Source organism: Lycorma delicatula, chromosome 6 (genome assembly GCF_047948215.1).
Source record: "Lycorma delicatula isolate Av1 chromosome 6, ASM4794821v1, whole genome shotgun sequence".
Classification (NCBI taxonomy): domain Eukaryota; kingdom Metazoa; phylum Arthropoda; class Insecta; order Hemiptera; family Fulgoridae; genus Lycorma; species Lycorma delicatula.
Genome location: NC_134460.1, coordinates 165,834,128 through 165,847,135, shown reverse-complemented (window position 1 = coordinate 165,847,135; position 13,008 = coordinate 165,834,128). Strand labels below are relative to the sequence as shown.

Sequence of the window (13,008 nt, the reverse complement as noted above, 5' to 3'; positions counted from 1 at the left end):
AAAAGTTCTTTAAGGCTTGGAGAGCACTACACGAGTCACTGCAAATAAGAATTTTTCTATATTTAGGGTTAATGATGTTTAGAGCCTTATTTATAGCATATAGTTCAGCGGTAAACACACTCGTAATACTGGGGAGATCAAACATATAAGTTCTCTCATTGACAACAAAAGCACACCCAACCGTATCGTTTTGTTTCGATCCATCAGTGTATACAACCGCGTCTGGTTTCGTCTTGGAGAGAACACACTGAAACATATACTGAAAGACGATAGATGGTGTTCATTGTTTATTTCATGTAGTCAGGTCAAAATTAAAATTTATAAGGCTTATTTTCCATGGAGGATATGAGCAAGGGTACATAGGAAAGAATGACGGTGTGTCAACATTTATATGCTGCAGCAGACGCCAGGTACGGACACCTACAGGTGCAGTACGACGTGGATGATCCTCATACTTTCCTAGATTAGGATTTTTAAAGACTGACTCAAGAGCCGGGTGATTTGGCTGTCCTCTGAGACGAGCAAAATACGATAATAAAAGCTGGTCTCGTCTATCCCAAAGTGATGGTTCACCACAGTCTACAAGTAAGCTTGCGACAGGACTTGATCTAAACGCGCCTGTGGCAAGCCGAAGGAAAGCATGATGTACACTATCCAGCATTTTAAGCACGGTTTGACGAGCTGATGAGTAGGCCACACAACCGTAATCTAAACGGGAGCGAACAAAGGAATAGTAAAAACGTATCATACATGATCTATCGGCTCCCCAGTTGGTGTTAGTATCGACTCGCATCATATCTAAAAATTTGGAACATTTTGTTTTCAATTCTTTTAAATGTTTGACCCAAGTAAGACGACTATCAAAAATTAAACCTAAAAACTTAACGTAATTAGAGATAGTAATAGTCTCACCGTTCAGAAAAATTTGCGGAATAGAAGGGTTTCGTAGCCGAGAAAAAACTACACATTTTGTTTTTTCGGATGAAAATGTGAAACCAGTAATCCTGGACCAAGCTTCAAGGTGATGTATAGTATTCTGCAGTAGTCTCTCTGCTGTAGGTACCGAACGGCTTGCAATGTAGATAGCAAAGTCGTCAGCAAATAGAGAGCATGAGACAGGAGCCTGAACACATTTGGTAATATCATTTATGGCTACAGAAAATAAGGTGGCACTTAATACACTACCTTGGAGCACTCCATTCTCTAAGATGACACTATCTGAGAGCGAATCATCCACACGAACACGAGCCGTTCGGTGATTTAAGAATCCCCGGATAAAAGCAAGCATATTGCCCTTGATTCAACATTTTTTGAGAGTGTTAAGAATACCACGTCGCCAGGCTGTGTCATACGCCTTTTTTATATCAAAGAAGATAGCGACGAGGTGTTGCCGATTGAGGAAAGCGTTTTGTATGGCTGTTTCTAGTGACACTAAATGGTCAATGGAAGATCGTCCTTGTCGAAAACCACACTGTTCTGGAGATAGAAAGCCATGTTTCTCCAAGTACCATGTAAGTCTGCGATTTACCATTCTCTCCATTATTTTACACAAAACGCTTGTTAATGAAATAGGGCGATAGCTTGAGGGGTTCGTCTGGTCTTTACCAGGTTTTGGTACTGGTATAATAAATGCTTCTGACCAGCCGGGTGGGAAGACTTGTTCGGAGAATAAACCGTTGAAAATATTCAAAAGTTGTTGTAGTGCCGAATTAGGAAGGTGTGAAAGCATGGAAAGGCGAATGTTGTCCGGTCCAGGGGAAGTGTCCCGTGAATTTTTAAGTGCATGTAACAATTCTTTAAATACGAATGGAGTGTTTAATTCACCAACCGAATCACCAATGTTTAACGACAACACCTCCATTTGTATCTTGTACCGTTGAAAATCGTAATTATATGATGAGGTGAGAGACACCGAGCGGAAAGATTTTGCTAGACTATTTGCCACTTCCGAGGATGATGAAAGGAGTTCTCCTTCATCAATAAGACCAAGAATAGATTGTTTCGGTGATCCGAAGATTGCACGAATTTTCTTCCATACAGTAGACGTGGAAGTAGTGCGCGAGATAGTGCTCACGTATTTCGTCCATGAATTCCTCTTAGCGTCCAAGAATACTCGACGGCACACCGCTCTAGCCCTGCGGTATAAATTTAGATGTTCCGTTGTAGGCCTACGATTAAATTTACGTAATGCCTGCCGTCGATTCTTAATAGCATTTTTGCATTCATCGTTCCACCATGGGACGAAAGGACGTCTAGGATTACCCGATGTTTGTGGGATATATCTGTTGGCATTTTTAAGTATCATGGACGTAAAAGAAGAATATTGGTCGAGGATGTTCGCTTCATCGTCATACTGAGATTGGAATGCTTTACAGTATCCGTTCCAATCTGCCTTTTCAACAATCCATCTCCGTGGCCTTCTTTTAATCTCGCAGTCTACACCGAAACTAATAATAATTGGTCTATGATCACTGCCGTGAAAGTCATCACAAATCGACCAATTAAAATGAGGGAGTACATTCGGTGAGCATATGGAAAGATCCAAGTTAGATACAGTACCAGTTGATAAGGACATAAATGTATGTGATCCATTATTCAGTAGGCAAAGGTCAAAATCTTGTCTCAATCTGTTTATCGTATTTCCCCGAGTGGAGCAGAAGGTTGAGCCCCAGGAAATATGATGGGCATTAAAGTCTCCTACTATTAACGATGGAGATGGTATTTGTGTGAGGAGATTTGAGACATCTAAAGCACTGAACTCAGTGTTCGGTGAGAGATACAGATTGCAGATATGCAATTTGAAGGGAATAGTGACCTTTACTGCAATAGCAGGAATGACAGTGGTTAGTTGAATTCTTGTAGCTGACACCCCATTCTTCATGAAAATCGCTACTCCACCACTCTCCCTACTGTCTACTAGGCAGTCGTATCTCTCGCAGATGTATCCTCTAAGTGTAATTCGGTCATGTTGTAGAAGGTGAGTTTCTTGGAAACACATGATTAGTGGATCATGTGTGTGCGCTAGTACTCTGATATCTTCAATGCGGGACCGAATACCTCTAACATTCCACTGAATAATGTTCATAAGTGTAAAAAAACAAATAAAAAAAATAAATAAATTTCAGAAACTATATAAATATTAGTTGTACGTGATTCGGTTTTTCTTTTTTGTATTTTTTATTTTAAAGAACTCCGATGCCCTAGGGTCGGGTGGTTCTTCAATCATATCCTCCAGTATATGAGGTGATGGTGGAGGAGATTTATTTGACTGGGATGCTGTAGTTGACATCCCAGAAGAGATAGTTATGTGGGTTCCCTTTATGGGGAGCTTATTAGGTGGCTTACTGCCAGCTGTGATAGTCGCTATTCGTGGCGGTACGGCTTTGGGAATAGGAACTTTCGTATGTATCCTACTGTTTGATTCACTAGCTGCGACGGAGGACTTTTTATTCATTTTTGTCAGCTCTGAGATAGTGGCTGTAAGTGAAGCTACTTGATCAGATAGCATCTGAACAAGTTTTTTAAGCTCATTGCAGGATCCGCACTGCTGATTATTAGCATTTGTAGGAATTTGTTTAGATGTAGCGGTGGCAAAAGATACGTCTGGTTTAACCAGGTTCCGTGAATTGTTTATCTTTTTATATTCTCTACGTGCAGCCGGAAAAGATAGTTTTTGCTTCGTACAGTTTGAGAATTGCCTTTTCTTCTTTAAAAGTTGGGCAATCTCGGGAGCGGGCTGTGTGTGGACCACTGCAGTTTGCGCATTTTTCACTTTCCTCGCAGTTAGTGTCATTGTGACCTTCTTTAGAACATCGAGCACAGATCTCTGTTTTTGTACAAGATGTTGTGGTATGACCAAAACCTTGGCATCTAAAACATCGCCGTGGGTTGGGTATGAATGGTCGTACCCGAACCGAGAGGTAACCCACTTTAATCTTCTCTGGTGGAACAGGGAGATTGAATGTTAATATAAGAGACGGTGTCGGTTCTTCTGTTCCGTTCTGCCGTTTCATTATACGTTTTACTTCAACAACATCTTGGTGGCAAAGCTCGTCAACTATTTCAGAGATATCTATATCTAGAAGGTCTCTACAAAAGATTACACCCCGGCTCGTATTTAACGTTTTGTGGCATTCTGCACTTATATTTATGCCACCCATATTACGGAGCCGTAAGATAGATCGACTCTGTTCATCGTTGAATGTTTCAACCAGAATCGATCCGTCACGTAATTTCCTGATATTCTTAGGGGAGCCACTTACACCTGTTATGGTTTTGCTAATTAAGAAAGGTGAGACCTTTTGAAGGGAGCCACCTTCCTGACTATTTCTGAGAACAACGAATCTAATATTTTTATATTTTGATTCTTTCTCTTTTGTAGGACATTTATCCTCGTCAGACGAAGCTGATCGAGGTCTCTTCGCAAGACTTGAATTGGTGGTTTTTTCAGATGGACCACCAACCATCATTGTGTTAATTGTTGGAACTGAAATTTTGGTCCCACGAGTACCGGCGAAAAATGGACCACTCCAGCAGAGCGCACGCGTACTGGAGTTAGAGCTAAATACAACTGGGTTCGCCCTGGTGCCCAGAGGACATCGTTCGAGACTCACTACGTAGAGCCATTCACCCATCGGCACGATTTGTTCCCACCTTGGGTTACGGTTGCGTTTCGTAAGATGTCGCAACACCACCGAGTGTAAATGTAAGAAATATCAGTGTAGGTTGTTGTTGTGTAATTGTGTATGTGTGTATGTTGTAATTTATGTAGTGTTCTTGGTGTAGTATATGTGTAAAATGTAAAGTGTTCCGCAGCTCATTGTATAGTGGGAAGAAAAGCTGCGGAGGCTAGGCCCGTGGGGATGCCAACCCCCAAAGTCTTAAAGAATAAGACTCCCCGTCGGGGGGCGAGAGAGTAGTGAGAGAGACTGACAGACAGACAGTTAGACACACTGAGAGGTGAATGTTAGACAGAGAGAGAGGAGACAGACCGACAGAAAGATAGAGACAGACAGACATACAGTTTGAGAGAGAGAGAGAGAGAGAGAGAGAGAGAGAGAGAAAAAGACTGACAGACAAACAGAATGAGAGAGGAAGACAAGAGAGACAGAGGAAGGGAAGAAAAAGTGGGTGTGAGAGACAGAAAGGTTGGACAGAGAGAGAGAGAGAGAGAGAGAGAGACAGAAATAGACAGAGTGACAGAGGGGAGAGAGAGAGAGAGTGTGTGAGACAGACAGACATACAGTGTAAGAGAGAGAAAAAGCATGCCAAGTTTGCGGCAACGTGAAGTCCTGTGACGATTGTTTTTTTCGACATCCATAAGGAATTTATTCCTCTTGGTCAAACTGTCAACGGGATGTTCTATTGTGAAGTTTTTGAAGCGGTTACGTGAAAAAGCATTAGGCGCAAACGTTCAGATCTGTGGGGTTACAACAGCCGGGTTCGGCACCATGACAACGCGCCCGCACACTTATCGCTAGCCGTTTGGAATTTCTTGGCTTCTAAAAAGACGGTCGTGATTCCCCACCCACTCTTATTCGTCTGACCTTGCCCCGTGCGACTTTTTTCTCTTTCGGAAAATAAAATTTCAATCGAAAGGACGTCGTTTTAACACAATTGAGGAGATTTAGGAAGAAACGTAGAAAGTGCTTCGAACAATTACACCTGCAGATTTCCAGGGTTCCATGGAATCATGGGAAAAAAGGCTGGGATCACTCTATCAATTCTCAAGGGGATTAAAGGAGACAGTTGAAATTATAAGTTATGGTAAACTATTTTATTTTTATGGTAAAATTCCCGGAACTTTTGGGATACCACCTCGTTTAAATCATAAAAGACAAAATTTAGTTGTTTTAAACAGTTTAAAATATACAAACACATGACTTTTTTAAAAATTAACTCATAGAAAAGACATTGTACGTGACAAAAGTGTCACGTACAATAGTTTTTTAAAGAAGCTTTTAATGTATTATGTAAAAGTATCTCGTCGTAGGCTGTGAAAAAAATACCGAGTGTGTGATTTAGCTTCGGTGACATTTTAATAAGTTTTCAAAACGACCAGAAATCATGAGGAGAATGGCATATCGTACTTTTTTTTGTCGTCAGTCATTTGACTGGTTTGATGCAACTCTCCAAGATTCCCTATCTGGTGCTAGTCGTTTCATTTCAGTATACTCCCTACATCCTACATCCCTAACAATTTGTTTTACATATTTCAAACGTGGCCTGCCTACACAATTTTTTCCTTCTGCCTGTCCTTCCAATATTAAAGCGACTATTCCAGGACGCCTTAGTATGTGGCCTATAAGTCTGTCTCTTCTTTTAACTATATTTTTCCAAACGCTTCTTTCTTCATCTATTTGCAGCAATACATCTTCATTTGTCACTTTATCCACCCATCTGATTTTTAACATTCTACTATAGCACCGCATTACAAAATCTTCTAATCTTTTCTTGTCAGATACTCCGATCGTCCAAGTTTCACTTCCAGATAAAGCGACACTCCAAAAATATACTTTCAAAAATCTTTTCCTGATATTTAAATTAATTTTTGACGTAAACAAATTATATTTCTTACTGAAGGCTCGTTTAGCTTGTGCTATTCGGCATTTTATATCGCACCTGCTTCGTCCATCTTTAGTAATTCTACTTCCCAAATAACAAAATTCTTCTACCTCCATAATCTTTTCTCTTCCTATTTTCACATTCAGTGGTCCATCTTTGTTATTTCTACTACATTTCATTACTTTCGTTTCGTTCTTGTTTATTTTCTTGCGTAGGAGTTCTTCAATGCCGTTCATTGTTCTTCCCAAATCTCTTTCTCGGCTAGAATTACTATATCATCAGCAAATCGTAGCATCTTTATCATCTTTTCACCTTGTACTGTTACTCTGAATCTAAATTGTTCTTTAACATCATTAACTGTTAGTTCCATGTAAAGATTAAAAAGTAACGGAGATAGGGAACATCCTTGTCGGACTCCCTTTCTTATGTTCTTCAATTATTACTGTTCCTGTAAATGTTAGCAATTATTCTTCTATCTCTGTATTTGAACCCTAATTTTTTTTAAATGCTGAACATTTTATTCCAGTCTACGTTATCGAATGCCTTTTCTAGGTCTATAAACGCCAAGTATGTTGATTTGTTTTTTTTTTAAATCTTCCTTCTACTATTAATCTGAGCCCTAAAATATCTTCCCTTGTCCCTATACTTTTCCTGAAACCAAATTGGTCTTCTCCTAACACTTCTTCCACTCTCCTCTCAATTCTTCTGTAATTCTAGTTAAGATTTTTGATGCGTGACTTGTTAAACTAATTGTTCTGTATTCTTCACATTTATCTGCCCCTGCTTTCTTTGGTATCATTACTATAACGATTTTTTTGAAGTCTGACGGAACTTCCCCTTTTTCATAAATATTACACACCAGTTTGTATAGTCTCTTAATCTCTTCCTCACCTGCACTGCGCAGTAATTCTACAGGTATTCCGTCTATTCCAGGAGCCTTTCTGCCATTTAAATCTTTTAATGCTCTCTTAAATTCAGATCTCAGTATTGTTTCCCCCATTTCATCCTCCTCAACTTCCTCTTCTTCCTCTATAACACCATTAAATTTATTATGTAAAAAAAAATATTTGAGACTGACAAATTTGAAAAATAAAAAAAACATAAACTGTTAAGCAATTCTGTTTTAATTACAACCATGTTCAAAATCGTACCATTCTTTTATGATAACCTGTATATATAAGTTGAATGTATTCGATTATTATAGTTGAAATTTTTTTTTCCAGGGTTTAAAATCGATTTCAAAATGGGCTTTTAAGGGTGAAACTGTTATGCACGGTAAACCGTCTGGTATCGACAACACAGTTGCTACATTTGGTTCATTTATTGAAGTTTCAAACATCGTCGATATTTCTACAAACATTACAGTTAAACAATTTCTGAAATTAGACCATCCTCCTGTTATTAATATCATTCTCATCAACACTGGTAGATATCATTTTTATTATTTTATTAAATATCACAAATTTAGTTATAACTTATACGTTTGATTTAATCATATCTATTTTTACGATGTCATATTCCATTAAACAAAATATATAATAATTTGATTGTTTCACTTATGTACGTTTTGAAGAAAAGAGTTTTTATTAATTCAATTACTAGGTTTGTATTTTACAAGTTTTGGGCGTTCCAGAAAATATTTTGAATATCCCGTTCAAAATACGGAGAGAGAGCGAGAGAGAGAGAGAGAGAGAGACTGAGAGAGAGAGAGACTGAAAGAGATAAAGAGAGAGAGACTGAAAGAGAGAGAGACAGAGAGAGAGAAAGAGTGAGAGAGAGAGACAGAGAGAGAGAAAGAGTGAGAGAGTGAGACTGAGAGAGAGAGAGAGAGAGACTGAAAGAGAGAGAGAGAGAGAGACTGAGAGAGAGACTGAAAGAGAGAGAGAGAAAGAGACTGAAAGAGAGAGAGAAAGAGAGAGAGAGAGTGAGAGATAAAGAGAGAGAGACTGAAAGAGATAAAGAGAGAGAGAGACTGAAAGAGATAAAGAGAGAGAGACTGAAAGAGATAAAGAGAGAGAGACTGAAAGAGAGAGAGAGAGAGAAAGAGAGAGAGAGTGAGAGAATGACACAGAGTGGAGGAAGTGTTAGGAGAAGACCGGTTTGGTTTCAGGAAAAGTATAGGGACATGGGAAGCAATTTTAGGCCTCAGATTAATAGTAGAAAGAAGATTAAAGAAAAACAAACCAACATACTTGGCGTTTATAGACCTAGAAGAGGGTTTCGATAACGTAGACTGGAATAAAATGTTCAGCATTTAAAAAAAATTAGGGTTCAAATACAGAGATAGAAGAACAATTGCTAACATGTACAGGAACCAAACAGCAAAAATAACAATTGAAGAACATAAGAAAGAAGCCCTAATAAGAAAGGGAGTCCGACAAGGATGTTCCCTATCTCCGTTACTTTTTAATCTTTACATGGAACTAACAGTTAATGATGTAAAGGAACAATTTAGATTCGGAGTAACAGTACAAGGTGAAAAGATAAAGATACTACGATTTGCTGATGATATAGTAATCCTAGATGAGGGTAAAAGAGATTTGGGAAGAACAATGAAAGACATAGATGGAGTCCTACGCAAGAAAATATACAAGAACAAAACGAAAGTAATGAAATGTAGTAGAAATAACGAAGATGGATGTCTGAATGTGAAAATAGGAAGAGAAAAGATTATGGAGGTAGAAGAATTTCGTTATTTGGGTAGTGGAATTACTAAAGATGGACGAAGCACAAGCGATATAAAATGCCGAATAGCACAGGCGAATCAGAAGTATAATTCCTTTTCATCAAAAATTAATTTAAATGTCAGGAAAGTATATATTTGGAGCGTAGTTTTATATGGAAGTGAAACTTGGACGATCGCTGTACCTGACAACAAGATTAGAAGATTTTGAAATGCGTTGCTATAGCAGAATGTTAAAAATCAGATGGGTGGATAAAGTGACAAATGAAGAGGAATTGCGAAAAATAGATGAAGAAAGAAGCCTTTGGAAAAATATAGTTAAAAGAAGAGACGGACTTATAGGCCACATCCTGGAATAGTCGCTTTAATATTGGAAGGACAGGTAGAAGGAAAAAATTGTGAAGTGAGGCCACGTTTGGAATATGTAAAACAAATTGTTAGGGATGTAGGATGTAGAGGGTATACTGAAATGAAACGACTAGCACTAGATAGGGAATCTTGAAGAACTGCATCAAACCAGTCAAATGACTGAAGACAAAAAAAATGCACTTTAATCTTTGAGAATTTTTTAAATAAAATCCCATTTATGAAATCAACTGGATTATATGTACAGTCTTCGAAAATCATTTGTGACCTAGTGTCAGTATTGTATTCATATTATATTCGATTAGGGTTTCACGAATTCTTACCGGGTGAACGCGTCTTCTCGTTTCAGTTAATTTTTAAAATCGTGTGGTCCAGCGTTCAAATCTTAAGTATTTTTTTTGTTTTTTTTTTTTGTTTCAATTAACTTTCTTTTTCCTGTTTAGCCTCCGGTAACTACCGTTTAGATAATAATTCAGAGGATGATATATATGAGTGTAAATGAAGTGTACTCTTGTACAGTCTCATTTCGACCATTCCTGAGATGTGTGGTTAATTGAAAAACCCAACCACCAATGAACACCGGTATCCACGATCTGATATTCAAATCCGTGTAGAAATAACTGGCTTTACTAGGACTTGAACGCTAGAACTCTCGACTTCCAAATCAGCTGATTTGGGAAGACGCGTTTACCACTAGGGTAAACCCCCCGCGTTTACCACTGGGTTTGTTTAAATTAACTGTACAAGACTAAACTTCATTTACACTCATATATATCATCCTCTGAAGTATTATTTGAACGATAATTCCCACAGGATAAACAGGAAAAAGAAAGGGTTTCACAAGTAAAATATTTACCGCTAAGTAGAGTCGTATTGTAACTATAATCAAGAGGCCATTATACAGGGTGTCCCATATAAAACGCAACCCATCAATCACTCATCCATGAAATTTCAAAAGTCAAGCTTACTCCCTTACTCGTTACTGAAATGGACTCGTCCAACATCTGAACATCGCGGTGACGCAGTAGAACACTACCGATAGTAACAACAATACAATCATAACGTTCAGTGTATCGCTAGAAACAAGATGGTGTTTTCGGTAGATGAACGTGTTTTCATTGTCGAGTCGTACTTCAGTATGAAATCAGCGGTTGCAGTGCAAGCTTTGTTTCGCCAAAAGTACCCAGATAAACCGGCTCCTAACAAAACATCAGTATTAAGGTTAGTCGCACAATTTAGAGAAACCGGTTCTATTAATAACAACAACACAAAACACAAAGATCTGCGTCGGTGTTGAATACAGTCGCTGAAATCAAAGATCGATTACTCGCCTCGCCAAATAAATCGATCAGACGTTTGTCTGCTGAAATTAATTTGTCTAAATCGACTGTTCATCGGGCGATCAAACGATTACAATTACGACCTTATCGCATTCAAACGGTTCATCGACTTCTCGAGCCCGACAAAGAAAAACGGCTACAATATTGTCAACGGTTCCCTCGATTTCTGCGCGAGGGAGTTAACGTTATGGATTCGTTATTTTTCACAGATGAAGCACGGTTTCATTTGAACGGCTACGTAAACAGCCAAAACAGTAGAATTTGGAGCGCTGAAAATCTCCGCGTTTATCATGAAAAACAATTACACCCGCAGAAGTCGGGCGTGTGGTGCGCGATATCGCGGAATAAAATAATCGGTCCTATTTTTTTCGAGTACACCATTAATGGAGAACGATATCAGGATATTTTATTTCGGTTCATCGCAGTCTTGGAAGAGGAAGACAGACACTGCCGGCTACAACATGACGGTGCGACATCGCACTACGCATTCAATAATTTTAAATACATTCTAATTTTTATTTATTCGTATTACAGGTGTTTTAAGGAATACAGCAGAATTGGTGAATAAAGTCGTTAAATTGAAATCTAATAATCCTGCAATTGTTAATCATATTTTTAATGTAATGCATGAAGTCAGTGAAAAAGCATGTCAAATTGTCAAAGATATGGGCAATGGGCAAGGAAAAACTTCAAATCCATCTGATTTTGAACTTTTAGAGGTTAGTGTATATAATAATAGAAAATATTGATTTATACATTTAACTTTTAGGTTAATATTTCTTACCTTCTATAATTACAATTGTAGCGTAATATGTAATAGTTTTCATGGACGCAAAACCAAGCACTGAAATTTAGATTTTATATAATAATAGCGTGAATATATATATATATATGTACAGAGTGATTCAGAAGGATAGCGCAATACTTTGACAACTCATTCTAGAGGCTAAAAATAAGAAAAAAGGTCATATAAATATAGGTTCGAAAAAAACGATTCGTTAGTGAGTTATACAGGGTGAAAGATTTCGCCCGAGTTTTAGTTCCTCCGGGTAAACTAAGGCTTTTTGAAATGAAAAGTTTTTAATTGAAAAGGTCAATTAAGGGGCAAATTCAATTGTTTCTTATTGTTTTTGAGCTGGGAAAACGAAAAAAATAGGTCACAGAACTTTATCTCTGTTAGTTTCTAAGATATCCCATGTAAAACGCCAAAAATAGCGTGAATATATATATACACCAGGTGCGACAATAAAGTAATGAAACTGATTTTTCTTTGCAAGATGTGGCAACCCTGCAGCTTGCGTAGGCACACTATCTTTGACCTTGGTCTATAAGCTACTTCTAGTCCAAGCGGCACATTAATGCAACTGCTCGGTCGTGAGTTTGTGCTTTAATAAGTGAACAAAGGATTATTTCAAAACCACGGCACACCTAAAATGGGTATTCGAAGATTGATAACCGCGGCTATCACTTCGGCGGTACTGTATGCGGCTCCCATATGGGGGGCGGCAATGAACATACAGCGAAATAAAAAGAAGTTGAGAAGTGTCCATTGACTGGCATTGCTGCGTGTAGCTGCTAGTTACTGTACGGTATCGTATTACGCGCTGTGCGTACTGACCGGGGTCCTACCCATAGACCTTCAGATAAAAGCCAGAACCCTCAAACACAGCGGTATGTTGAAAGAAGAGATGGAAGGGATTATAGAACAAGAATGACAAGAAGAGCGGGCAGGGTCCAGAGTGCGAGAATGGACCAGACGCCTAATCCCTAATATTAAAACCTGGAATAACAATAGGCTCGGAGATGTCAATTTTTACATGACACAATTACTGTCGGGGCACGGCTCTTTCGGTCAGTATCTGTATAGGATCGGGAAGAGAGCCACCCCGCAGTGCATCTATTGTCCAGAGAACGACGATGCCGAACATACGTTTTTTTTTTTTTTTTTTTTTTTTTTAAGGGCGAAAAACGGTTGAACGTTATCATCGCCCGGAAAATAAATAAATAGATAAATAAATACATAAATAAATAAATAAATAAATAAAAATAATTTTA

At 38.4% G+C, this 13,008-nt stretch overlaps 1 protein-coding gene across 1 annotated transcript in view; it reads left to right on the top strand.

The window, feature by feature from the left end:
* Positions 1 to 11,702, top strand: part of LOC142326974 (uncharacterized) — a 33,680-nt gene extending 21,978 nt beyond the window's left edge. Inside the window, exons 5-6 of the mRNA XM_075369707.1 lie at positions 7,788 to 7,989; positions 11,488 to 11,702. Of these exons, the coding sequence (XP_075225822.1) occupies positions 7,788 to 7,989; positions 11,488 to 11,702 (417 nt within the window). The remainder of the gene's footprint in view (positions 1 to 7,787; positions 7,990 to 11,487) is intronic.
* Positions 11,703 to 13,008: the final 1,306 nt, after the last annotated feature.